General features: G+C 39.3%; 1 protein-coding gene and 1 long non-coding RNA gene across 3 annotated transcripts in view; one reads left to right on the top strand and one right to left on the bottom strand.

Moving 5' to 3' along the window:
• ZSWIM6 (zinc finger SWIM-type containing 6) overlaps positions 1-27,919 on the bottom strand; it is a 185,162-nt gene that overhangs the window by 43,913 nt on the left and 113,330 nt on the right. Inside the window, exons 2-4 of the mRNA XM_023625632.2 lie at positions 26,567-26,923; positions 11,617-11,765; positions 8,504-8,654 (exon numbers count right to left, since the gene is read on the bottom strand). Of these exons, the coding sequence (XP_023481400.1) occupies positions 8,504-8,654; positions 11,617-11,765; positions 26,567-26,923 (657 nt within the window). The remainder of the gene's footprint in view (positions 1-8,503; positions 8,655-11,616; positions 11,766-26,566; positions 26,924-27,919) is intronic.
• On the top strand, positions 673-6,855 carry LOC138919788 (uncharacterized). Of its 2 annotated transcripts, XR_011430348.1 has the most exons (5): positions 673-853; positions 1,547-1,628; positions 2,303-2,349; positions 4,149-4,336; positions 6,517-6,855. It is a non-coding gene; the product is annotated as an uncharacterized lncRNA (long non-coding RNA). The 2 variants fall into 2 exon arrangements; XR_011430349.1 differs by lacking the exons at positions 673-853; positions 1,547-1,628 and adding an exon at positions 1,937-2,063.

Here is a 27,919-nt window from a genome sequence, read left to right on the forward strand (position 1 = left end):
TCACAGAGATTTGGATCTCTACTTCAAAGGCTGCTTCTGCAAGAGAAAGCACAGAATTGGGTGAGTTAGCTACATTTTGGACAACCACTATCACTACTCATGGTTACTGGTCTCCAGATCAGAGCCTGAGAAAACAGCCCCACAAACAGTTACTAACTCACCCAGGCAATTTAATGTCAGGAGATACCCATATTTTATTGTAGTTTTCTTATTTCAATTTGGAATTTTTAAATAAAACAATGTTACGCAATTATCAGACAAACTTACAGCAGCCTCACAAAAATCCGCCTGCTGCAAATCATTTACCAGCCTGCCTTCCCCCTAAAATACGTAAGAGAAAGTTATTTATATAAGTAAAAAAGTCATTCTTTGGTACACCTCTAAGAAGAGTGGCTATTTAAAAGCCTACTGAAGACAGTAACTATCAAACATGCATTTTAATCTCAGAATCCTATGTTCTAGAGAAATCTTAATGGAAAGCCTAGTGTGGAAAGTGGTGAAAGCACCTCTGCTGGGATTGGGAAGGACCTGCCTCTTGCCATCGGCTCTCTCCTCCTCCCCTCCCACTCCGGGGCTCTGGGAGGCACGTCTGAACACCTCCTGTACAAGGGACAACCATTAATCATTCCCTTGCTTCTCCTCCCCCTCATTAACCTATCTCAGCTTAAATTAACCTTGCTGGTGCCGCACAGACACAGAACAGCCCAAGTGGCCGCGCCATCCTCCCTTGGCTTCCACTTCTTCCGTTCCAGCTCCTGGCATCCCTGATTCCTCCTGAAGCCCCTGGGAATCTCAGATGGCTTACAGTGAGGCTTCTCAGACCTCGATAATTTTCCTATGCTGCCACTTCAAGGTAAGAAATGGTGAAAGGAAATTACCCTCCACCTGTCTTTCTTCATTTTCTCTCACTCCCCCTACACTCGACCGTGATGGTACTCTAGAGACCCGCAATCTAGCAAGGAGAGTGCCCCAGCAAAACTTCCCTTTGGTGGCAGTTTCTTGAGGGCAAGTGCGATACTGACTCTTGAGAAGTGGGAAAAGTAAGGAGAGAACTTTTCGAAAATTGTTGTGAGGAAGAAAAGGACACATTATACCAATGCTCTGACATTCCCATTAGACACTAATGTGAGAAAAGTATCTACTACCAACGTGTTCCTGTTATAAACCAGAAGACAGCATAAAAGAAAATAACTGGAACCCATTCTTGGCACAAATAATGCGTCCTGCAGACTCGATCCGTAATGTAGAACACTGAACTGTACCACAATGAATCATAAGGCATCTTAACTCCTAGTCAAAGCCCCATGGTCTATATTTAGAATACAGTTTTAGAAAAATACACAAAGGGTGATCCCCAAGTGTTGTTACAAATTATCCAACTGTGCACCTAAATAACTCAGACAATGAATATCATTCAAAACTTCCAATTGGTTAGATAATAGGAGCAAATGATCTGTAAAGATCTCTTTTAATCCTGAGAATCTGCTATTTTCTATTAATATGTATTTAACAATCTTTCCCTTTATTTCCACTCTCTCCCATACAGGGCACTGAATGGGTAACTGAACCCCAGCAGCCGCAGTCAAGAGAAGGACGGTTGACAGTACTACACAGGAAGTATTTCTCAGGTTCGCTCCCTATACAGAAATAGCATTCTCTCTTTTGGTTAACTTCTGACCCAAACTAGAAATTACTCTGCCTACCTAAAGAAGCAAAGAATAAACCCCTCTTCCCATCGCCACAGCAGAGCAGGGCCCAGAGGCCTCAGACCCAAGAACACAGAGGTCTCAGTTTTAAGAGACAGAAAGCAGTAGGACCACACAACAGAAAGAAACCAGGCCCCGGGTAATGAGGACCCAGCAGCAGACAGGCATTCTGCGAACAGCACTGGAGGGAAGCACAGCCTCCTGAGCAAAACAATTGACAAAGCCTCCGCATTGAGAGGGAGCTCTGAATTATGAGGGGAAAAGCAGAGACTGAGACAGGAGCGCACAACCCCATTTTGAGCAGGACGACCCAGCCTGTGTGCGGCAGGGGTCTGAAGAGCCTACAGACCACACGAGGTAAACAAGTGTTAACACCATGTTATCATTAGGGCCTGGTATAGGCCACAACAAAGACAGTGACCTAAGGGTCTTCACCAGCTCCTCAGCAAAGGGGACTGGAAAAGGAGATCAAAATGTCACTGGATGCCCTCTGCAGTATGTACTATCTGTATCTTACGATAAGTAAAGTGTATTATATAATACAGTTCTCAACAGCATGTATTCAGCTACTCCACATTGCTGTGTTTGTTTTTCAGAGTCTGAAGTTAGAGTCCCTGTAAACACAGATGGGCAACTAGACCAGGTAAGCCCTGCCGACTGCTGCAATCAAGACTGTGGGACACGGGTGGGCAGACCAGGCCAGGCAGCTTTTACAGAGTTTATTGCCATCTAGGTGAGGTTCACTTTGCCCCTGCTCTGCTCTAAGTGCGGGGACGGACTGACAGAGAGGCGTAGTACAGTCCTTGAAAATAAGCTGAGGGTGGCATCTAGTTTGGGGGTTAAGTCTCTGAAATCACTGACACCGGGGATCAAATTCTTGCTCTGCTGCTGTGACCTCAGGCCACCTAGCCTCTGTAAGCCTCAGTTTGCTCAGCTGCAAAATTAGGGCTAATAACTGTACCTATCTCACTGGGTTAAGAATTAAATACAATAACGCATGCATTAAGTGCTGAGCAGAGTGCCTGATAAGCGTTGGCATCTGTGTTATCTTTAGTAGGGAAGAAAACAAAGCAAAAGTCTAGATCCTATGATGTCTACCTTCTCTCCCTCTCCTCCCTTTAAAGTCAAGTAACAATGAGAAGCAACAAGGTTGGATTGAAAATCTTGAAGACAACTTTTTTGATAATGAATTTGATGTCTTTATATACTTCCCCACTGAGCTCGTCCCTGTCTTTGGGCATGTTATTCCTTCTTTCTGAAGTATTCTCACTACTTCTTCCCTACAACTCACCTCCATGAATGTCTTGTAAAACCATGTTAAATTCAGTCTGCACAAATATTTGTACTAATATGTGAATAAATTACCCTATCAAAGTGGTCCTCAGTTCATTCATGCCTGTTCTAATTTCTCACGTCTGCCGATGGCTACATCTCTCTACTCCCTTTGTACCATCATCAAGAGCAAAATCAAACATTTAATACATCTATTCCTCTGGATATAGCAAGCGCTTAATACATACTGGTAGAGAAACCACACCAAGACTTCTGGAATCAAGGGTTAACAAGAAGGCACTGAAGCAGTGTAAGTGGTAAAGCTGTAGTCTCCTTGTGCCCACAGAAGACACATTAGTAGGTGATAAGCATTCTCTGATATGTAGTTCATTAGGCTTACATTCTACACTTACAGCTCCATGGAAGATTCCTGGTTCATAGTGACATCTTTTTGCTGCAAGGGGGCTCTGGGAATTGCTGTTTTCTCCACAGCAGTAGCAAAGGGGTACCTACTTATATGGCAACCCACATTGGAATGCTTTCTGGTTCTCAATGAGAAGCAGTTATTCTTTAGCCATTCACTAACCACCAACTTCAACACGTGGAAAGCTTGAGTCTAAATTTACCAAAAAATACTAAGTAAGGGGCTCAAAACAGTGGAAGGAATTACTAAGCTTATTGCTTTCTGAGATGTAAGAAGGCATTTCCCAGAAATTTCTTCACAACTACCTCCAAAGCAGAGCCTTTAGAATCTTATTTCTGGCTGTGCACAAAGGCCCTGTAAATTACCTAGAATATCATTTTGAATATGTGACTTAAGCATATATTTTCTTCCTTATTCAAGAACAATGTGGGTGGGTGCAGAAGAGGCCCACCGAGATAACTGCTTGTATTTGAGATGGTAGATGGGATAGCATTCTGGGTCCATAGAGCAGGTAATTTTTAGTATTTTGCAATAAATGTGATCCCAATGGGTGGGCTAAGTTCTCTACTGCTGAACACAGATTCATCCTGATTCCACATGCCCTGAATCTGTATATCCACTCAATCTATCTAGCATACTACCAAGGAATATTATAGCTGTTGCTTAATAACAGTTTTCAAACCAACCTTACAATGAAATTCAAACTGGAAAGAAATATCTAACTAAGGCTATTTCTGCTTACACAGAGTTAGGTACCCAGATCAGAAGCTTTGAGAAGAACTCTTGAGAGATACCATCTCGTTCCTGTGAAGTGAGCAAGCACAGCTCAGAGCAGCAAGGTTCTTGCAACAGCAGCCCATCCTCCCATCCTCCCCCTACGAAACAGGGTTTACACGCTAGGAAGCAAAATACATGACTCAGCTCAGAGAGAAAGGTAAGTGTTTAAAATCGGGGGTGGAGGGGGAACGACACATATTATGTAATGCTTGAAAATGAAAATTTAAGATTTTTTTTTCCCTGTGACAAACTGTAATTAAATCTTATTTAACTGTTTCCTCTAATGACATCCATTTTAATTAGGTTTTAATAGACTGGCAGCCACAACCTATAGTTTTATGAAGCAAAGTAAAATTACAGTCTAGGAAGACATTTAAGGAAAGAGACCCATCAACATAGATGAGAGGTGACAATATATCCCTCATCCCTAAAGACCCTCACAGTAATTAAGTGTGCTGAGCAGACAGCCATTAGGGCTAACAGTAGGTGTGCTCGCCACCAATCTGCGCTGGGTTTTTCTTTGAAATCTAAGGGTTATTTCTGTGATCTGCTTTCCAGAAAATTTGCATGTCACGGAGTAAAGAACACAATTGAAGAGGTTTGCGTTCTACAGCTCTACTGAAGGGGCAGCCTCTACCACTGCAATGGGCTTTCTGTCTTAAGATTTTAACATATACATTTTCTTATAGCAAATCATGATACAACACTCATCTTGAGGAGACTACCATATGTTTGACAAAATGAACATCACGTAGATGCAAAATTAATATCTGAAAAACTCACAAGATACAGGATAAATGTATCTGCAAAAGAGATGCACTAAACAGGATCTTAGTAACATGCATCTGTACCTACTTCATATTACATGATGAAAATCAGGGAGTAAATATCACAGAAATTATCTCAGACCAAATGAATATCACAGGCACTTAGTTTAGAAAAGAAGAACTAAGCATTATCATCTCTTTGTCAGCCAGAGGATGCAGGAAAGAAACTGGGCCTGTGGCTACCTCAAATAAGTTTGCACATATTTATTTCAAAGAGACAAAGTTAAATTAATATTTGATATTTTTAATACTAATTTTGAAACATCAACCCTTAAATTTTAATAAATCCTACATATTCAGAAAACCTTGGGGAGGGGGATATCTGATCCTACCCAAAAAATAAAATTTTGTCATCTGGCTGACAATCTGATGCCTCCAAATCCCTCTGCCAAGAAGCAGTTACTAGGCTGAGAGACGCTTACTCGTACGCTTCCATCAGATTAAGGCTTTCCTGCCAGGAATCTTTTTTTTTCCTGGTGTATTGGCCATCGCCAGAAATGGACCCATTGAATCCACCGGTGCTAAGGAGTTAAGCGACTGAGATTTAATTTAACAGTTTCAGCTTTATTAAGCTGTCACAGAGCAGCCCCACTTTGATAACAGTAGCTGCTCCAATTATGGCTTGGTTTAGGGTTGACAAGTATAATGATTCATTCGTGGCACATGAGAAGCAATAAAAGGTTGTTTTGCATTACAGCTTTAAAAATGTGGGCACTTTTTTCATTTAATTTGTCACTTAGCTTTTGCTAAGAGGACATTTAAATTGCAGTAAAAGGCAAATGGGGCTTTTAGTTTAAATGTAATCCCCATATTTAAATGATCTGTAATGGCGCAGTGTTGGAGTGGGAACACTATTGTCTCACAGTGGGTCCTGATGGTGACATGTGACATTTGTATTCAGGTCCTGTATTATCCATGTGGCTAAAGGGCTTCCAATTTCATTTCACAGCCAGAAGCCTGCAGAAAACACCAATTAACTTGCAGATCCCATTTGCCGACAAAACTCAGCCTCTTCTCAATGTCTGGCATCTGGCAGTGCTCAGCATTTAATTCCAAAGCAGAGCCTTGAAGCAATGTGAGCCCTGTGCAGGGGCACAAAGTCAAATTCCCCTATTTTATTAAGAAGCAAAATCCTTTCCTTTTGTAGTCCAGAAGCAACTTTTAGTTAATTTTTGGGTGAATGAATATTAAGATGTAATAGCTATTGTTACTTCTGCATGGGATTCTTCACAGAACTTAGACCCCATTAAATGGAAAGTGACCTCTGCTTGACATCAGAGTACATAGGAGAATTTACAGCAGTCTAGTAATAATTGGGTCGGGGAGATTTGTGGGGGGAAAAAAACAAAAAGCAGAACCATGAGACAAGAAGATGTATTATTCCTCCTGGACTGAAACCAAAGAACTTGTATAAAGCCTGGTCCATAATTAGAAAGTAGTCCATCAGAGGGTATAACTGGAATCAGCTGGTGGAAACTTCCACCTAATGAGAATTTATACTTTTTTTTAGGATGATTAGCCCTAAGCTAACTGCTGCCAACCCTCCTCTTTTTGCTGAGGAAGACTGGCCCTGAGCTAACATCATGCCCATGTTCCTGTACTTTACATGTGGGATGCCTGATACAATATGGCTTGCCAAGAGATGCCATTTCCACACCCGGAATCCGAACCAGCAAATCCCGGGCTGCCGAAGCAGAACGTGCGTACTTCACCACTGCGCCACCAGGCTGGCCCCAGAATTTATACTTTCAATTAAGGGTCGTGGTTACATAACTTCCAAAACTAACCTGGAAAAGTGAGATGTGACTAATGAATTAAATGTGAACACCGCAAATTTTGTTTGACTGTATCACTTGTACTTTTTTATGGTAACCAAAAAATTTTCTTCCTAATTAGTTATTTGTAATTCTAAGTTTCTCTAAAACACCAAAGCTCTTTAAATTTTATTTACTTAATGTTAATCCAATAATTTTTCCTTAAATGATTTCCTTCATTATGGTTTTTTCAGTGCTAGTCCTTCTTACTATCATAAACCAACTAGTCAATTTAACATTTACTGGACAGTTACAAAAGTGAGGAAGGCTTACTTGGAAAAGTAAACCACTCATTGTTCTAGAAAAATATTTGTTTAAACCATGCATTACCCTTGTGTTCTCCAACCACCGTTTCGTGCCCCCAAACATCCTTTCAATACATGGAAACTACCTACTATAGTTACAGATTGGTTTAAATTTTGATTGGGGAAAAGACCACCAACCATTATTTCAGGTGACCCAAGGAAAGTATCAAGATTAAGTTGTTACAAGATAATTAATAAAAATACCAGGGGAAAAGGTCAACAAATATTTAACAGTTAGCAAGTAGCAGACATACATGTTAAAAAAACAAACAAAACAAGAATTGCCATCCACAGCCTAGCTCCTCAACACACATCCTGTTAATGGGAAAAATGGACCTCTGATGTCCAGTTCTTTACCAACTTGCCGCATAACCTTAGGTCACATAATGTCATCTTGTGGAAGTCTCCTAACCTCCCCAGACTTCAGTTTCTTTATCTGTAAAACAGTTCATCTCAAAGGTCCCTTCCAATTATTAGGACCATGTAGTATCTCCAAGGACAACAGTTTCTCTTGGTCTAGACTTGACATGGGATCAATCAGAAGGATGTGGTCCATCATTAGCCAAGAAGAAGAGAGAAAGTGAAGGTATGAAGAATTCTACTATTCAATGTCACTGAAACTAGGATCTTCTCGTGAATACATCCAGAACATAAAATTAATACAGGCACTAACATGATATTTGTCAAAAATTCCCTTTGTCACATACAGATTTCTTAATAGAAAGACAAGATAGCAAATACACTATTCATTAATTCCCTAGCAATGAGCACTGGGTAACAAGAGTCATCCCCCAAAATTTCCCGGTGAACATGACTAGTGAATTTCTCATTTTTTAAACCACCTGCTACATTTCTATCTTTACTACCAGGGATTTGGAAGCAATAACAATTAGAGTTTGCCGTATCTTTTCCATTCTGACGATCAACTGTTCATCTAAGTTCTAAGTTTGTAACGGTCAAAAATAAAATGAACGTTCAAGCTACTTTTGATACTTTTAATGTAGGCGAAAGCAGAAAACTGTTAAATTTTAGCTTAATTGGTTACAGCATTATTCTAGAGATATGTAATCAGCTCGATCATACAAAATACCTATTTTAAAATAATATAGAGCCTTTTTTCCCCCAAAATTTAAAGCCAGATCCCTGTGCTGGCTTTCCTCAAGATCAGACAATTTCCCTCAAACCCTGCCAAGATCGTTTCGTGCAAATGCCAGCCCACGTCCTCATTCTCCCTGTTCTTCTAACTAGTATAGACTGGCACAAGTGTATATATGAGCAGCCATCTCTCCAGCAATACTTTGACGTGCTTTTTAAACATTCAATCATGGTCTTTATCCATACACAACTCAATAGCAGTCGTCAGGAAATGGATATTTACCCAGCTCATCCCAGAGCTGCCGATATTTGTCAGTCATCGCAGTGCCTTGTTGCCTCCAAAGGGACAGACGAGGGTCAGCCATGAATTGCTCTGTTATCAACGTCAACATGCGGGCCCCATTAGAGTCCCTCATCTTCAACATCTCCCGCACCTAGTGGGGAAAAACAGACCTTGAGAAAAAACGTTCAGCAACAAACAGCAATACAAGGGACAGATCACTTTTCTTTATTTGGAGGGGCAGTTAAGTCTTGTACCAGCCCTCTTAACCAAACGAAAGTTGATAAAAACTGGTCACTATGCTAAATGGCAATTTAATCAGAAAATTGATTGTTAATTTTTTTAAATTATGTTTTAGAATCCACACAAGGAAAAGAAATTTAGCTGACTTCTCAATTCTGAAAAAAATCTTTTTGCCAGCATACAGAAGAACAATACCAAAATAAACAGGACAAATCATCTGGCACCTTCCTGACTCTCCAACTGATGGACCTTACCACCAGAGTGGCAGAGCCTCAAGGAGTCTACTGAGAACTCTTTTAGAGATCTAAACTGATCTGATAACGTTGACAATAACAGAATCTGTCCTTCAGTTTTTTAAAAACAACTTTATTGAGACATAATTCACATACCATACAATTCACCAATTTAAACTATACAATTCAATGGTTTTTAGTATATTCACAGAGTTGTGCAAGTCCTTCAGTTAAAAGTAAATTAGTAATATCATAAGTTCTCTCTCACCAAAGTTTTCTTAATATAAAGAGCAGCAGCACGCTTCTATTCAGTAGGGTGGGACTGTTTTTGCCCTGGTAAGAGGAAACGGACAGGGCTGGTGTAGGTTCAAAAACTCTCTTGCACTAAATGAGCAATCCATGAAGCAGAATCATAACCACTGACCTAAGAAATTAACTCAGCCTCTCAAGCTGGAACCTCAAGCTCTGTCCATTACTCTCGCGCTACACTTCCCAAATAAAAGAAATGAAGAAAAGAAACCAAGGGTAAGTCTCTCTACAGGAAACCCTAAATGAATGCATCTATTCCAAAACTGTGTATGGCTCTGTGTTCAACAAATAAGAACCCCAGCTGAACACGGGCTCTCCCTGAAGGGAATTACTGGAGCACGGTCATACAGGAGAAAACGAGGAGGTGGGGGTGCTTTCAGTGAAGATTCTCTCCATGTGAAAGGTAAATGAAGGAGGAAATGACCAGCCCAAACCTTGAGATTAAGAGATCCTGCCTCAGGCCTGTACCCTAACAAGCAATGGAATCTCCTCACAGGTTGCAGACTTTGAGCCTTGTACAAAACTCAAAAGCACTTCTACACTAGTTGTACTTTCAGTAGGATTTATTTTAGTCATCTTAAAAAGGAGTTTATTCCCAATATGGAAGCACTAAAAAGTCATAAACAGATGAAGACTGGGAGAAAGAAAAGGAGTTGCTATTTATTGGACATTGTGCTACAAGAGTTTTACATTTATACTTACCATTGAATCTTCACAACAACCATATCAAGTAAACCAGATTATAATCCCCATCTTATGAATTATAAAATCATGCCTGAGAGAAGTGAAGCAACTTGCTCAAAGGACAAGAGGAATAGCTGGGAGCAGAACCCAGATCTGTCTTAACTCTAAAAGGTACATCATTTCCAAAATTAGATGTTGCTATTACTTCATACGGCATATACAATGTGTGTATCATGTATAGGGATAAAAATAGCAACTGCAGGCCAGCCTAACAGCTCTTTCCCATTGCTTCCATTAGGCCACAGTATACTCTTTGCTGACATTAGAATCTAGAACATACTTCCTACGTGTCTAAATATCCCAAATCTTTGAGATTACCACTATATCATGGATTTGATTTAATGTTTATTTTCCTGGCAAATTTCTATCCTATTCTCAGTTAGCAACAGCAATGAAAATAAACCCTTTATTCTTAAGCATATAAACCAGAACTATTTACCAACACTCAAGTACATGTACACCCTAATGGTAATTAATTTTCAGACTGGTTACTCTGAGGCATTACAAGAGTGTGAAGTGCCTGTGAATTGCCGAAGAGTGATTAAATCATGTGTGAAGTAGTTTTAGAGTTAAATGTATTTTATTGTAATCTAATGCTTGGAAAATTGGCAATCTATGGATGGTATATGGGATAAATCTCTATTAAGAGGGTATTTATTAATCAGAACACACTATTTTCTGGCTATAACCGGGAACAGAGTTTACTCTAATTCTTCTAGGAACAGTTGTCTGGTTCCTTAAAATGAATTTGAATAAATTACCCATAATGATGCTGTACTCCCAATGAGAAGGCATTGATTTAATATTATTAAAAAAGCATTTTATCCAGTATTTAGAATTGCGTTTATGGTACTAAAAGTTCTGTATAAAGCAAGAGACACAGCTTCTGCTCACACAGAACTTATAACAATAATTTGTTTCTAAGGCCATCAAAGTTGGTGATAAAAATGAACATTTACCAAGGCCCAACTACATGTTAGACATCATTACTATTTAACACCATGATCACAACAACTTGGGGAGATGGGCTATTGTTAGGTAACTTTATGGATGAAGAAACTGACAAATAACTGGCCAATGTTCACACACTTAACAACATTTAGAACTTAGATTAAACCCAGGTCTGTATAACTCTAAATTCTATGCTTTTGCAACCAATTTAAAGATACTGACATTATTAAACTAAACATATAAAGCACATTTTAAGGTCTGTATTCAAAGTTATGCTCTACTTTGGAAAATTAACTAGAAAAAGAAAAAACTTGAAAAGATGGCATTTTAAATAACATTAAGATATTTATTTTGTTTGCAGTATTGAAAGGTTTTTCAAAATTGTACAAATTGTCACCATTTTATTAATAGGAACTGAGAGACAAAGATGTTCCATATCTTGTCAAAGGACGTCTAAGCAAATTAATGCTTACATTACAACACAGAAGTTTCTAATTGGTTGATTAACTTAGACTCTATTCTTTAAAAAAAATTAAATTAAAAAAAGCCTTTATCCTATTGTAAACATGATCATATATAGATACTTCCTATATATGTATATATTTAGAATATTTCTTTAAAAATAAACAATCATACCTTTGCAAAGAGCAAATTAAGCTGCTTCCCTGATCCGTGGTACCCGCCCTGGGAAAGGAACAGTTTAACCTGTTCTTGAACCTGCTCTTCATCTAAGTGCCAGCAGTTTTCATCATCTATACTAGCACCTGCTGTTGGATCAGGAGCACCTAGAAATAGAAAGAAAAAATAACACATATGCTAGATAAAAAGTCTGTGCTAAAAGGGCTCTGATAATAAACCTGAAAAGTGTTAAGATTCTGTACTTTTTCCTAAACACTTTTGAATCCAATCTCAATTATATATACAAATTTATAACTGAAAATAAATACAAGAATCCTTCTTTTATTTCCAGGAATTTCCTGATTAGCGCTAAGCCAAAATGCAGATTACTTCAGAACTGAGATATTTCCATTTTTTAAGATCAGTGACTATCCCTCTGGAGATGAGTTTACAGGTTCTCTAAAGAATTTAAAAAAAAAAAAATCACAAAAATGTCTCGTAAATACGTGATGTTTATAAAGCTCTACTGTGTAGGCCATGTTAGGAAAATGCTTTTCAAAGACATTAGAAAAATATGAAACCAAATAAACTCAACAGAGTATTTCTCTCTTATTAGGTTAATATAAGAAACTTTTCACCATTACCTGCTGCTATATAAACTACATGCTGACATAAGTCTTTAGTTGCAGAAAACCAAAGATTAAAAAGGGAAATCAAGCCACATGGGAACAGGCAGTGCAGCTGTTGTACTAAACCAGGTTGTAGTATCACCTTGCCAAACTGCATAAATATTTTATTGCTGAAGTACACACAAAAGGTAACGGCTATGTAATAAGCCCTGTGTGGAGACTACCTTAGAAATTAAAAAGTTATCCAGATATTTAGGCAGGTAAAAATTGCCTCATTTTTAATTAAGAAAAGAAAACAAAATGGTATTTAAGGCCTAAGATTCATGAGTAACTCAGAAAAATTTAAATCTAAAAACCTTTCATCAATCTCCTTATCAACACTTAAAAAAAAATACATCTGTAGGTGTGGTTTTACATTACCTTTCTTATAATGATCTAACACAGACTCAATTGGCCAAGAGAATGATCAATGACATCTGCTTAGAACCAGGGTCCACTAGTCCCTAAGAGGAAGGCAGTGGGTCTGTGAACCTCCCTGAGAAGGGAAACATTCATTCATTCATCATTCAGCCAGCATATTTACTGAGTGCCTGACTCAGGGCCAGCCCCTACGCTAGACTTGGGGATGTGACAGCATACAAAATCGACAGGAATCCTGTCTTCAAAGAACCTACCATCTAGTTCAATGGCTTTCAAATTTTTTTGATCAAGACCCACAATAAGAAACACAATTTACACCACACCCAATACACCTGTGTATCTGTGTATCTGGGTGCTTATGTGATCACATCTACCTATTTAGTAATCTGAAGCAAAAGTATGATGACAAAACAGCCTTACTCTAAGTGAAGAAGTCTGATATTTTCTATTCTATTTCATTTCCTAAAAGGGGCTTATCAATTTTTTAACTGATTTCATAACCCATAATGGGCTGCAACCCACTATTTGAGAAACACTGTTTTAAGTATATAAGATAAAGATCAATCTAATAATCAAACACATAAAAATACAGCAATAAATGGTAATAACTGCTCAAAGAAGAGGACAAGGTGCCAGGAGAGACTGTATCAAAGAACTCTGACTTGGCCTTGGATTGCCAGGGTAAGCATACCTCAAGGACACGGAATTTGAGCTGAGATCTGCCTTAAGTGGATGAGAAATTAACTAAAGGCAGGAAAAGGAACGAACGCGTCTGCATGTGAGACAGAGCTTATGCAGAGGTCTCAGGCAGGAAGGAACATGGTGCATGGAGGAAATAAAAGATAGTTCCACGCCCACACAGCTCAAAAGTAGAGAATGAGAAGAGCAATACAAGACAACTCTGGAGAACAGAAGAAGCACCAAACCCTGAGAGCCCTGGCAAGTGAGGAGCTTAATTTTTTTCCCTAAGAGTAATGACTGGGAATTCATGACAAGGTTAACCAAAGTAGAAGAATGGAAAACTCTAGACAGTCAAAGATGTTTTGTCCTGAAGTGCATCCATTTCAACGTTCCTACCATGGAATACTATGCAGCCATAAAAATACATGTGGAGAGCCTCCATGTACTATAATGGAGAAGATATCCAAGATACACTGCTGACTGAAAAAAATCAAGGTGAAGAAAAGTACATATAGTGTACCACTTCTTACGTAAGTAACGAAGTTTAAAAAAGAGCTTATGTCTTAGTATTTCTTTATATATGCATACAATATCTTGGAAGGATGTTCAGAATGAGTAACCTAGTTACATAAGGGAAGGAGGCTCTTCACTGAATACCTTTTCATACTGTTACAATTTTGGAACCACATGAAAGTATTTATGTATCTAAAAAAAATCTCTAAAGTGTGGAGGATGGACTGGGAAGCAAAAATATGTAAGAGGAGAACAGTGAGGATGATTTTTGATGATGTGTACAAAGGATAATGATGGTAGTTTCAAAAACAGCCATGAGAACAGAAATGGAGAATCTGACAGTAATTTAGGAAATAAAAGCAACAGGACCTGGTAAAGAAGTGGATATGTGAGGTATGGGAGATCAAGAGGTCGAGAGAGGGGCCAGCCCCGTGGCCGAGTGGTTAAGTTCACATGCTCCGCTACAGCAGCCCAGGGTTTCTCTGTTTCAGATCCTGGGCGCGGACGTGGCACCTCTCATCAGGCGACGCTGAGGCGGCATCCCACGTACTACAACTAGAAGGACACCTCCCACCACAACAAAAATATATAACTATATACTGCGGGGATTTGGGGAGAAAAATCAGAAAGAAAAAAAAAGAAGATTGGCAACAGTTGTTAACTCAGGTGCCAATCGTTGGAAAAAAAAAAAAAAAAAGGTTGAGAGAGAGATGGGTTCCTGAAAACAACTAGATGAGATACTGGACAAATGACTGACACACAGACCATCACAGCCAGGACCAGGTTTGGGGGTGGGAGAGGCAGCTCTTAGGTCACAAGTTCAGTTTCAGATGTGGTGAATTTGAAGGACCTTTGACACAGCCAAGAAGAGGGGCGAGGGTTTCAAGTAGGGAGCTAGATAAACTATGGGAGGCACTATGGGGTAAGAAGAGCACCTAAGACAGAGCCCTAAGGAAGGCCAACATTTAAAGGCTGGAAAAGATAACGAGCAAGGATGGCAACGGGAACGAGCGGCCTGCTGGGAAGAGCTGGAGAGATTGACTCTCTTCCAGCAGTAAAGGGGAGAAAGCTGTTCCAAGCAGGGACTAGGCAACAACGTAGATGTTTAAGCTCCCTGAGAGCAAGGATTATATCTGCCCTGCTCACCACTGCTTCCTAACACCTAGCCAGTGTTTGCCACTATCAGGCAATCAAGTATTAGGAGGAAGGGGGGAAAAGAGGAAGAGAGAAAGGTATGGATACATCCTCCCCTCCCCTGAGAAAAGGGTTCCTATCAAAAAGGAACCACCGTTAAAGCATCCTCTCCTACGTTATCTCATTATCTCCCCACAATGTCCCCTGGAGGTGAGTAGACGTCATGATGCCCCTATACAGAAGGAGAAAGAGGTTCAGAGTGGTTATGACTTGTCCACAGCCGGACTGCCAAATCCAGTCTCCTGGTTCTCTCCCCTGCTGAAGAATAGATCCTAGAACTGAAGTTGCACCCTAGACGCGTTAAGGCAGGGGCTGTCAACCCTAAATCAAAGATAAATTTAAGGAAGGATACTAGGCTGTTTGCAGGCATGTCAGCACGCTTCTCTCGTATGGGAAGGTTTAAGGACACAGAATGTCGTGAAGAGTTAACTACAGGGGCTATATCTGTATTCTACAGGGATTCAGAGCCCCAAATTCAGCCAATTACCTCCATTCTAGCAAAGATACACACACAGACAGACAGACAGAGACACACACACACACAAAAGCACAAAGACAGCTATAGATTCTTTACCTAAATGCATCAGAAGAGACTTTCCAAACAACCAAACGATAGGATCTCAACATTATATTTAAGTTCTTCCCAATATCTTGCCAAAATCCTCCTGGGAAATCTGACAGGTCCCTCCTCTTTATCCTTTTCTTAAGGAAAACTCTGACAAGCTACTGATTATCCACTCCCACTGTTCCTTCTGATGAAGTGAGCTAAATAAATCTGGTTTCTATCCTCACAATAGTTCCTTCTCCCAACTTTTGTGATTTTAGTTGTTCTCTGCTGTTGGGCAGGACGTGCGTGGGCACTGACTGTCCATAGTGTGGTGGAGGCATGCTACCCTTGGCTGCTCAGGTCAGAGTCCTGTGAGACTTGGAGTTTCCATTTGCCACAGAAATATCTAAATATTTTAAGTAGATCTGAATTTGGTTTGGGAAAAATTTCAGTCTTCTCTTTGCCTTAAAGTGGCAAAGGGGTTGACATTCAGATACTCTCCCCAAACTTCAGGATACACTCAACTCTTATTTTTTCATATTAAGAGAGATAAGTGCTAGAAAGAATATTCCAGGAATCACTTCCGTTTGACTTGAATTACACAATGCATTTTTCCTTAAAATCTAATTGATTTAAAAACACTATCATACATTTTTTAAATATGATAGATTTTTAAATTTATTTAATGGATCATTTAATTTACATATGTAGAGATTTTTGTTCTTGTCCAGCTGGGGAGATATCCAATAGCAAATGTATAAATACACGTTTCTCAAATTTTTAAGAAAATCAAGTTGCACTTGTTTTTGGTTGTGTTTTTTGTTTGTTTTTGGTAAGCTAGTGTAAGAACTGATTGAGGGTATGGGGGAGGAAGGAGGCACTGTGGAGAGAATATGGCCCACAGATAAAATCTGCCTGCAAATCATGGAATAAAGACTACACGAGTTGAGAGGATGTGTGGGGTTCCTAATTCTGGATTCGAATTCGGGAGACTGAAGTTCTTGGCACAGTTTGGAAAAACCGTGTGTCCTCCAGCAAATCACTAAAGCTCCTCAGGCCTCCATTTCCTCAACCCTAAAATTCTATAACATAGGAATAAAAAGTTAGGTAACAAAAATTAGTAATTGTCTCATGTAGCTACGCAGAAAACAGCCTTACTTAGTTATAAGAATGCAAAGATAACTAGTTGATAAATAAAACATAAATTTGCTCTAAACATAACTTAATATTTGAGGAATAACACACATATATATTATACATTACAAACCAGGAAATGAAACATGTACAACAATAACAATCCCCCTAAAAGAGTAAATCCAATTATTAAACTTTAAAGCGGAAGTTCAACTATTTCAATCCTAATATGTCTTAGTTACATGTACAAAGTATTGACTAAGCCTTGTATAAAATAAAGATGTGCAAAATTTGCTTCTACTTGTTAATGGCTGCCTATAATCAAAGACAAACCCCTCAGCATTTAGCTTTGAGAAAGGTGTGCAAGGACAAACATAATTCACCTATTTATAGGTTTGCTATTAGATGTTCCCCAAGTTGGGCAGGAATCAGAATCTGTGTATGTAAATTAAATGGTCCATTAAAGTGTTTTAAAACCTATCAAATTTTTTATCCTTATTTATATTTATAATTACAAATGCTATAACTTTTACAACTGTATAATTAATCTTTGCGAGCATTTTACTACCAAAGCTTAATTCTTCAAAGTTTCAAGCCTTCAGGGAAAGTGAAATTATCTGCTGAAGAGAGTGAAAGTTTAACTGCCTCCCATTCCAGCTAGAGATGTGTGAATGCAAGTTCCCCTCCTATTTGGTTATGTAACACCACAGGAAGAGAGCAACGGGAAACTAACGGACATGAAGAACCACTGTCCATATCTCCCTTCCCATCTGCTACTTGATTTGGTTCTGATTTAATTTTGATCTATCCCAATATCAATACTCTCCCTTACCCCAGCAGTTCTCAAAATTAAGAGTATATCAAAATTTCTGAGGCACGTTGTGAAAAATAGATGCTTAGCCACCACTGCAGACCTACTGAATCAGAATCTTTGCCAGGGATAAAAATGGGGCGGGGGTGAGAGACACAATTCTATACTTGGAGATAAAGTTAAACATGGTGGCACATTCTGGATCTTCATACTGACAAGCATTCAGGGTCCTGCAGCAGCAAGCAGATGCTTCCCAGTGTACTGAAGGAAGCACATTTAAGACACACTGAATGAGCTATCTGTCTCATGTCACGGAAACAGTCGCTGTAAGCATTAGGCAACACCAAATAATTCTGCAAATTTTAAACTGAGCTATTCAGACACATTCACAACTGGCTTATGCTATGTTTGGTATGTGGAATTATCCACAGCTTTGTGTTCTAATGGGGAACTTAATGCTTTCTCTTCTCCTCTTAATGTGCTGGAAAACAAATTCAAACCAGCAAGAAGTGAAAGGCTTCTGAACTGTGACCCAACTGCTTTAGTAACACTGTTGTCAAACAATGCTTTAACCATTTATATTTATGTACTGGTGTTCTTTTTTGTTAAAATTAAATTGTCAAATTCAGTCTATGTGGGCAGAATGCAGGCAGCAGATGCCTACGTTGAAGAGGTGATTACTTCAGCTTCTTTGAGGGACCTATAGAAGAATGCCATCTCCTCCAGTTTTAGTGCCTGCTGAGAGCTAGGAAACACTGAGTCTGTGGCTTACGGGGCACTGCTACATTTGTCTTAGAAGCTGAAGGCAAAATCTGACATCAACCATTGACACCGAGAGGGAAGAGGCAAGGCGGTAAATTTTGGGGATTCAGATTCAACAAAACTCTTTCTTTAGACAGGACAAGAACTACAAGACCGCTGAAAAATAATGTGCACTGAGGGGCCAGCCCCACGGCCGAGTGGTTAAGTTCATGCACTCCGCTTTGGCAGCCCAGGGTTTTGCCAGTTTAGATCCTGGGTGCGGACATGGCACTGCTCACCAAGCCATGCTGAGGCGGCGTCCCACACAGCACAACCAGAAGGACCTACAACCAGAATATACAACTATGTACTGGGGGGATTTGGGGAGAAGAAGGAGGAAAAAAAAAGAGAGAAGATTGGCAACAGATGTTAGCTGAGGTGCCTATCTCTAAAAAATGAATAAATAAATAATGTGCATTGAATAAATATACATGAGAAAGCTGTAAGTTTTATTCTTAATAAAATTTTCATTTCAAGGTAGTGACTAATGCCTTCAGTTCAGTTTAGAATTTTGTGGTAGGTGAAACAGACAGATCCTCCATCACCTTCTCTTCTCAGTGGTCAATCCACGTAATTCTACTGCCCTGATTCAGCGTGGTGACCCTTCCAGGAGCTTTGAGAGGACAACCCATTTTCTTGATCATGGGGGCCAATGACAGAGGGAGCCCTGGCATGCAGCAGGCTCTGCTCCCTCAACAAGCCACCCTCCCTTCAGCTGGATGCCAAGGCAGTAAGAAGCACCGTCACCAGCACATACCTCAGAGAACTTGAATCGGCCCGCCAGGGTTTACGGCCCTCCACTATGATTTTCCTCTCATCTCACTTTATTACTCCTCTCTTATTATCATTTAATTTACTTCATAAGTTCAATAATATACTTATTCATGTACAGAAATAATCGCGTATTTTATACGAATAAAAAGCAATTAAGTATTTGTACATTCTCCAATGCTCATTAAAAAACGCCGAATATAAACACAGAGTGCATAACAGTAAGTCTTTTTCCATTACATCGCTAATAAATGTATTAACAACTACTTGGTACACAAATATAAATATTTAAATGCAAAGTTCTCATAAAGTCTCATTTTTACATAATCCAACTCTTCAGATTTATTAAAAGAGATCTATAATGTCGACAAGCTTCAAGAATGCTTTGCTCAAGCTATTTTAAAAGCTGTTTTTAAAAACCCGGTTCACAAATATTTTCCTCAACTATCTCCCACTGCCTGTAGAGACTCATGTCAATGGCTCCATCACAATGATGGTGGTAACAGCAACTCATATTTCCTCCTTTAACCCTCCCGACCTTATGAAATTGGCACTATTTATTGTCCACATTTTACAAAGAAGAAAACTGAGGCCTGAAGAGATTCAGTGACTTGTCCCCAGTAACAGCTGGAAAGCAATGGGACCAGTATTCTAACTGAGGCTGTCGAACCTCTAAGCTCTTAGATGCTCTGAATAGTCTTACAGTGGAAGGATGAGAAGCCCATGTGTGGGGAGATGGGAATAAGCTCATCTGGCCCACATGGAGAGACTTAGGGTCAGTTAAAGGAGAGGGCTGGCGAGGAAACTGATTGTAGCTGGCAACAATCTTTTAAAAATTAGGTGAGTTGGGGTAGTATCAGAGATAACTATAGGGAGTGAGGGAAGGCAAGATTTGGAGGTCAAAAGACAAAGGATGATGCGTACTGGACTAAAAGTAACTTGGCTGTCTCCGTGTTACCCTAGCAAATTCCTCATGGGGTAGAGATGTGATTCCCCCAAACTAAGAGACATAAGTTCCAAGATTACTTCTCTTTTGCTAAAGTGAAATGTTTCTTGATGAGAAGGAAAAAATAGTATCACCTGTACATGATAGTAATTTAAAAAAAAAAACATTTAAATCATATTACAGAAGCATCAAGTTTTAGTTAAAACTTAAAGGTGAAACTGGTAATTTTGGGAAGGAAATTTGGCAATAATTATAAAACTCAAAATGTATATACCACTTGTTCTGACATGTCTACTACTAAGAATCTACTATTCAAAAATACACGTACAAATTCATACACACACACACACACACACACAGGATGGTCACAGCAACACTGCATACAGTACGAAAAGAATGGAAACAACTTCAAAATCATTCAGTAGGTTGATGGTTAAATATATCCATACTATGGAATACTATACAACATTTAAAACAGTAATAGGCCTATTGGCACTAACATAAAAAGATACTTATGATGTATTAAGGGAAAAAAAACTGCAGAAAAATGTTTTCTAAATTGTTTTTTAAAAAATTAAAAAAGTATGCATGAAGAAAACTGTCTCAAAGCATATAAAGCACACCAGCAGCAGTGAATGCCTTGGGGGAATAAGGGAGCTGCTGGGAGTGCGGAACCAATGAGGACTTTTCTTATCTTCATAGACTTCTATATTAGAAATTTTCCAACATGAAGTCCTATTTTTTTCTAAGTTTCACAGGACTGCACTTTGGGATAAAATAGTTCAAGCAACTTTAATTCTCTCCTATAGAATATATTTGCTAATTATATTGACCATCAGGAGATCATACCTTTGTTTCACCAACTGTCAACACCAGAATGTTCTACAACAGAAAAGATATGCTTGCAATAATCAAATTATCTCCCTAAGATACTTACAAAAACCGGTTGCTAATGCAAGCCCAATTACAATGAACATGACCAGCCACAGGGAAACAAAAGGAAGAGATGGAATGGAACTACCAAAGAATGAAAAATGACAGCATTGACTCACTCTTTAACAAACTGTGAGTGCCTATCACGTCTTAAGTGTTATTCTTAGGAGGCTACAAAGACACACAGGTCATAGTCCGGTCCTGATGGAACTTACAATCAGGCAAAAATAAGCTATACAATGAACTGGGACTGCTGAGTAGGTCTGCTTGTTTGTTTGGTAATATCTGGGAGAGCCTGAATGGACTGATATATAAGGGCTGGGACACAGAGACTTTCAGAGGCTAAATTAAGCAGGACAAGCAGGAATGAACGGAATTTATGGTGTTGGTTTTATAAGAACCATGCTCAAACCAACTGACACGTCTGATGGGAGAAGGAGACACAAATGCAGACCTAGACAGAACTCCAGGAAGTACACCTTTGCAGTACGGATCCTAGGCGCCTCCTGTGCCTCTGCAGGAGTACCACCAAAGAGGCACAGGACCAGAGGTGGAAAAGATCGTAGATATCATGTGTCAGTGCTCATCTGACATGTGAATACAGTTATGCATTGCTTAACGACAGAATATGTTCTGAGCAACGTGTCATCAGACAGTTCCATCGTTGTGCGAACATCATAGGGTGTACTTACACAAACCTAGATGGTGTAGCCTACTACACACGTAGGCTACATGGTACTAATCTTATGGGACCACTGTCACATACGTGGTCCATTGTTGATCAAAATATCATTATGTGGTGCATAACTGTATATCCCTTCTACATCTGGCTGACTGAGATGGCATCTCCGGGTACACGGCAGTGAAGTGAGAGATGAGTCCAGCCTACTCCTGGGAGTGAAAGCGCCACTGAAATAACTCCCCTTTCCCTCTGTTCCAAGTCAGGACCAATGTCACAGCTTCCTCTCAGTCTGTCCCTCTTTGTTGTAGTCTTCCCAGCACAAGCTAGCACATAGGGAGCTCAGAGGAAGAGCGAGCACAAGAGAGGAAGCAGAAGAGGAAATACGTACCAGAAAGTCAGGGGAAGACAAACTGACCTCCAAATATCATCCACCCCCCAATTAGTTTCTTCTCTCTTCTTTTTAACTATGAGTACTAACGGACGCCCAACATGAGGTAAACTTGGTTACCTTTTCATTAGTATTACCATACATGTATATATTATATCATTAAAATTCTTTCAACACTGTTAGAGAAGATTATGAGCATTTTAAATATGAGGAAAAATGAATCTCATCCCAGGTCACACAGCAGAGACATACTGGACTCTAGGCCTCCAGATTTCAAGCTCAGTGTGCTGTCCCTGTGCTACAGTGTACCGATCTATAATACAGCTCCTTTAATCGGAAGCATAAAGGACCAGTGAAGGCCGAGGTAAATTAACTAAGAGATGAGTTAGCACTTAGAAATCAGTAAATTTCCAGACAAGTACTTAGCAAAGACATCAGCCTCTTTTTTCAGAATATGGAAGCTGGAAAGTTTTATTCGAATATAAAACCAAGAGCAAACAATTTTGCTTAAAAAAACGCAGAACTACAACTGGCAATCTCCTTAGAGGGCCATTAACATTAACTATCGTACAGCCACTATTCAGCATACAGTGGCTAATTTTATAATCTAATCAAAATTCTGTGGGAAATTTTAGGAAAATACGATGGAATGTAAAAAAGGCTACTGCGAAGGACTGAACTATTATGATGACTAAGTCTATATTCCAACTACCTTCACTGAATCTGTGACCTTGGCTAAGTCACTAACCCATTCTCCTCGGTTTCTTCATGTAGAAACTATTACAATTATAAACATGCAATACCTAGTTTACAAGGAAATTGTGAGGAACAATGTGACTTGAAAAAGCTTTTAATTCCTCAGGATAAAATTCTTTTAAAAATAAAATATTTCAAAATAATAAGGAAAAGCAACCAATAGAATTTTAAGAAGCATTAGGATCACTCACAAGGAAAAGGAAAAACCTATTGTTATCAACATAGTTTGTATTTACTTATAAATTATATTACGACTTTCTTATAAAAAGGATTTGGATAAGCCAAACCTCATTTTGTTTAGGATACCTACTAAGATAATCAAATCTAAATCCCATTCTAACCCTATTTATCTAGGAAAGTAAAAGTGATGCTTTTCCTTAGAGAAAAATTTCACTGTTCCCAATATTCATGTTCAAGACATTTTTCTCAAAGAAAAAATATACCCAAAAAACTACAGAACAAAGCACTGCTTTAAAAACAGATTAGGGAATGCTTTATGTACAGATGTTTGGAGGCAGGTGGGACCACGTAGTCAAATAACTGCAAAACATTTTTAATCCCACCCCCTACGCCAAGCCATCAATCTAACAGTTAAAATAAGCCCCAGGCAGCAGATTTCCCATCTCATCACTTAAGGTCAGGGCCTGCTTCCTACCTCTTTTTTTTTTTTTTTTAACCACTTGTCACAGTAGAACGGAAGGCAGGAAGGCAGCTCATGTAATTGGCCCATTTCCAGGCTGATAAGTTAAATGGAGAGAAAGCTGGCGGAATAGACTGCTCCCGCTCATGGCTCTCGTGAAGCTGCTCTCATATAAAAGCTATTTGAAAATCACATAGTCTAAAGCCAACCTGCATTCTGCCCTTGATATTTCCTTAGATATCTTTTTCTTCTAATTTTAGATACTCTGAAAGAAAGAAAACGTCACGTGAATACATTCTCACATCCAACTTTAGTTTACAGTGTTTCATTAGTCCCACTATTCGCACAGGGAGATGGATTTTAAAAGCTTTTAGATAAACTTTGGGGGCTGCTATCCTTCAAAACAAGGAAGACAAATGCAGAACAAACATCTGATTGTTGATGTGGACCTCTGGTTACGCTAAAACTCAGAGAACAAAGTGACCCTAACGGATTAAACTGAATTAAGAAAAAAGAAGGAAAAAAAGAGAATGCATAAAAGTTTGAAAAAATAGTATATCCTAGTCTTCTGCCTCCACTAAACAATTTAATAAAAAGCCACAAATAGGCTCCTGAGAAATCTCTGAGATGATCATTAGCTGCGCTGATTTTTCACAAGGCAATGAGATGGAGACAGATGGCAGAGCCTGAGCCTACTCGAAAACGTCCTTGGGTGCATGTGCCTCTGGTGGGTCCCAGATACTTCTGGGGCACAGCTGTTTACAGTCCTCTTATTTAACACTGGCAGACTCTATCAAGTAGAATGCTTTACACACCTTATGACAGCTACTGTAATAAAGTTGAGCCTGGTATGGGGAACACCAGAGAAAACATGGCTCTGTGGATTTTCCTCTGACATAAAAAGCACGTTAAAAGTATCTTACAGAACAAGGAGACTTGTGAAAGAATGTTCACAGCAGCTCTATTCAAAACAAGTGGCATGGACATCAACAGTGGAATGGACAAATACTGGTGTTCTCATACCTAGACTACTCCAGAGTTGTGCCGTCCAATATGGTCTCGACTAGCCACATGTGGCTACTGAGCACTCACCATGTGGCTATAGTGTGATTTGAGATGTGCTCTAAGTGTAAAATAGGTGCCAGATTTCAAAGACTTAATACAAGGGAAAAAAGTATAACATATCAATATTTTTGTTGAATTGATAGGTATGAATAGTGTGGTACTTATTAAGTGAACTGACATTTTGGATATATTGAGATAAATAAAACATTACTAAAACTAATTTTACTTGTCTTTGGGGGTTTTTTTTCTTTGCTTGAGGAAGATCAGCCCTGAACTAACATCTGTGCCACTCTTCCTCTACTTTGTACGTGGGTCGCCGCCACAGCATGGCTGACGAGCAGTGTAGGTCTGCACCTGGGATGCAAACCTGTAAACCCAGGCTGCCGAAGCGGAGCATGGCAAACTTAACCACTAGGCCATGGAGCTGGCTCCACTTGTTTCTTTTTAAATGACACTACTAGAATATTTTAAATTACATGTGTGGCTCACATTATATTTCTATTGCATAGTGCTACTCTAAGGCAATGAAACTGGTACATGAGACAGTATGGGTAAATCTTATAAACGTAATTTTGAGTGAAAGAAGTCAAATATATAAAGTTTAAAATCAGATAAAACTAAGCCAGCGTTTAACGATGTCAATAACAAAACACAAACCATCAAAGAAGTGATTACCATAAAAATCAGGCAGTGGTTACCATGGGGAAGAGAAAGGAGCCTGTGACTAGCAGGAGGCACATGGAACCGTCTCAAGTGCTGAGGGTGGTCTATTTCTTGGGCAGGATGTTGGTTCCCTTTGTTAACCTGCACATTCACATTCTTTTCTGCAGGTTCTCTCTCACAATTTTGAAAGTTTCTAAGAAATGATCTCAAACTGCTTTCCTTAAATGTTCGTATCTGCTATATCAATAATGACTTTGAGGAAAACCTAACAGAATAGGGCTGAGTGACTGACAGGTCCTGTATCTCAAATCAGTATAACTAAAGAAAGCAAAAAGGTCAGGTCCCTGAACTGCTTAGTCAAGACTGTTACATTCTTCAACATGCTTTTTTTTTTTTTGAGGAAGATTAGCCCTGAGCTAACATCTGCTGCCAATCCTCCTCTTTTTGCTGAGGAAGCCTGGCCCTGAGCTAACATTGTGCCCATCTTCCTCTACTTTATATGTGGGATGCCTACCACAGCATGGCGTGCCAAGCAGTGCCATGTTTGTACCTGGGATCCGAACCGGCGAACCCCAGGCCCTGGAGAAGTGGAACGTGCACACTTAACTGCTGCACCACCAGGCTGGCCCCTCAACATGTTTTTAAATATTTTAAAAATTATGTCTAACTGTTTTAAAAGTACATCAACCTATATTTAGCAATATTATTTATCTTATATTAATGTACTATATGAAATAGGTTGTGGGTGTTATTTCTGAAAAGTCGCCCATATATTCTTGTGAGTCAACATATTTGAATGCACAAAATAAAAAGTTGATAAATGTGTTTACAAATAAATGAGATAAGATCTTCAACGTATAAAAGACTTAAAAGAAACTCTTTTGGAGATTTCTTATACTCAATGACACTCATATCCTAAACTCTCTCTAAACAAGCTGTAATATTTTTCTAATAATTTATTTTCTTAATATGAGGCATCCTGTCAGAAACTTCCTGCCTTGGGAAAAAAAAATTTAAAAGAAAATGAACAAAAGTTCTGAGTATGCATTAAGTCAGTTTACTGATAACAGCTGACAAGGCTGAATTAAATGACTAAGTGTTCCATAACTACTATCTGGCATTTGATGAAATTTTACCAAATGTCAAAGTATAAGAGCCAAGCTATAACAAATGAGAGATTTTTCTGAGCATGAAAGGCTTGGTATCTAGTGGGATGCACAAATTACTTCAAAATGGATGTTTCAGGATGCAAACTAAACTTAAAAGTCTCTCTCAACTGCCTGAGAGCAATGCTGACGACCTAATTCACATTTAATTCACTTTTATGCAGCAGAATTGAATCTATAAACAAAAAAGAACCCAGAGAAGAAATCTACAGAATGAATTCTACTCACCATGAACTTGGTTGATTTCTGAATTCTGGGAAAGAATTTCATCTGCTAATTTTTGAGCAGTTGGCAAAACTTCTGTGTGGTGCACTGTGATCAAATACTGTACAAACTTTTGTAGTTGGTCTCTATTCATTTGAAAGAGAGTCTCGGAAATGGGAAGATGCAGTTTGACCTGATCTGGCTTGCGGATGCGGTATAAAGACAGTGCCACAACATGGGCACAATAAAATATGTCCTTGTTTCCACAGCTGCAGGTCACTGAGGTAATCTTGCAACGATCAAAGCTGATGGCCACGTTGCAAACAGTTTCTGGCTCCGATTGTATTGCAGGTTCTGTCACTGTGCCGCTCAAGTGGAAACCTACATGAAAGAGAGGGAGGAGAGAGTTGAGCTTCTGCATTCAGAAGCTATGAAGTATTCTCATTCTGTGAAATGTGGAATACTTGACAGCAGCAAGAAAAAGATATGACAGCTTTTACTTTCAAGTAAAAACATTCAGGCCACTCAAACCTCCCTCCCCCTCACACCTTAGAGGTACAAAATAAATGGTATTCAACAGACATGCTCAAGTATTTTACACAGCCGTATGAAAACACTTATTGCAGTATTTACCACCATCATACCTATAGGAAGTTGTCAGATCACAGCACTAATAAACCATCAATATTCTGAAACTGTGGTATACCTGACAAAAATCCCCTAGATCAGTGGTTTTCTTCTTCTTCTTTTTTAACTTTTTTAAGTAGAATAGGCCAGCTCAGCTTTCTTCTCAACAAACTCCCCCCTTCCTCCCACCTTTATTCCAGGCAGCCTCTAGCCTCCTCCAACCAACACTGCGACTCTGAGGGGAGCTCCTTTCACAAGCATTGATCAGAGAAATCTTTTTATTTAATAATCGTTTCTGTAGCATGCATAACATATGCCCCAGTGTAACAACGTCTCTGAGCAGTATCTGCTGGTAGAACGGCAAAGCCCACCAAATCTCATACACACCACAGTCAAGTAGCTCACATGGCTAGTTTCTTACCTATCATACAGAGCAAGGCTGTACAGAGGTAAGGTTTTAAACACGCTCACACACACGGGTGCACAAAATCACCAAGTGGCAAGGGGCCTTAGAGGCCTTGTAGCTTAAACCTAGAACCACACAGGGATCCTCCAAAACCTCCCTGAATAATGGCCATTTGGCTGCTACTTATAACGGTCCAGAGATGAGACACAAACCCCCACAGGCGACAATTCCTCCTTGGATAGCTCTAACTACAGTTTACAGCCAACCGAAAACTGCTTCCCACCGCCACCAGTCAGTCCTGGCCTGTTTGATCAGAGGTCAAATCCTAAACATGTGGGAAGGTT

This window comes from Equus caballus, chromosome 21 (genome assembly GCF_041296265.1).
Source record: "Equus caballus isolate H_3958 breed thoroughbred chromosome 21, TB-T2T, whole genome shotgun sequence".
NCBI classification, from domain to species: Eukaryota; Metazoa; Chordata; class Mammalia; order Perissodactyla; family Equidae; genus Equus; species Equus caballus.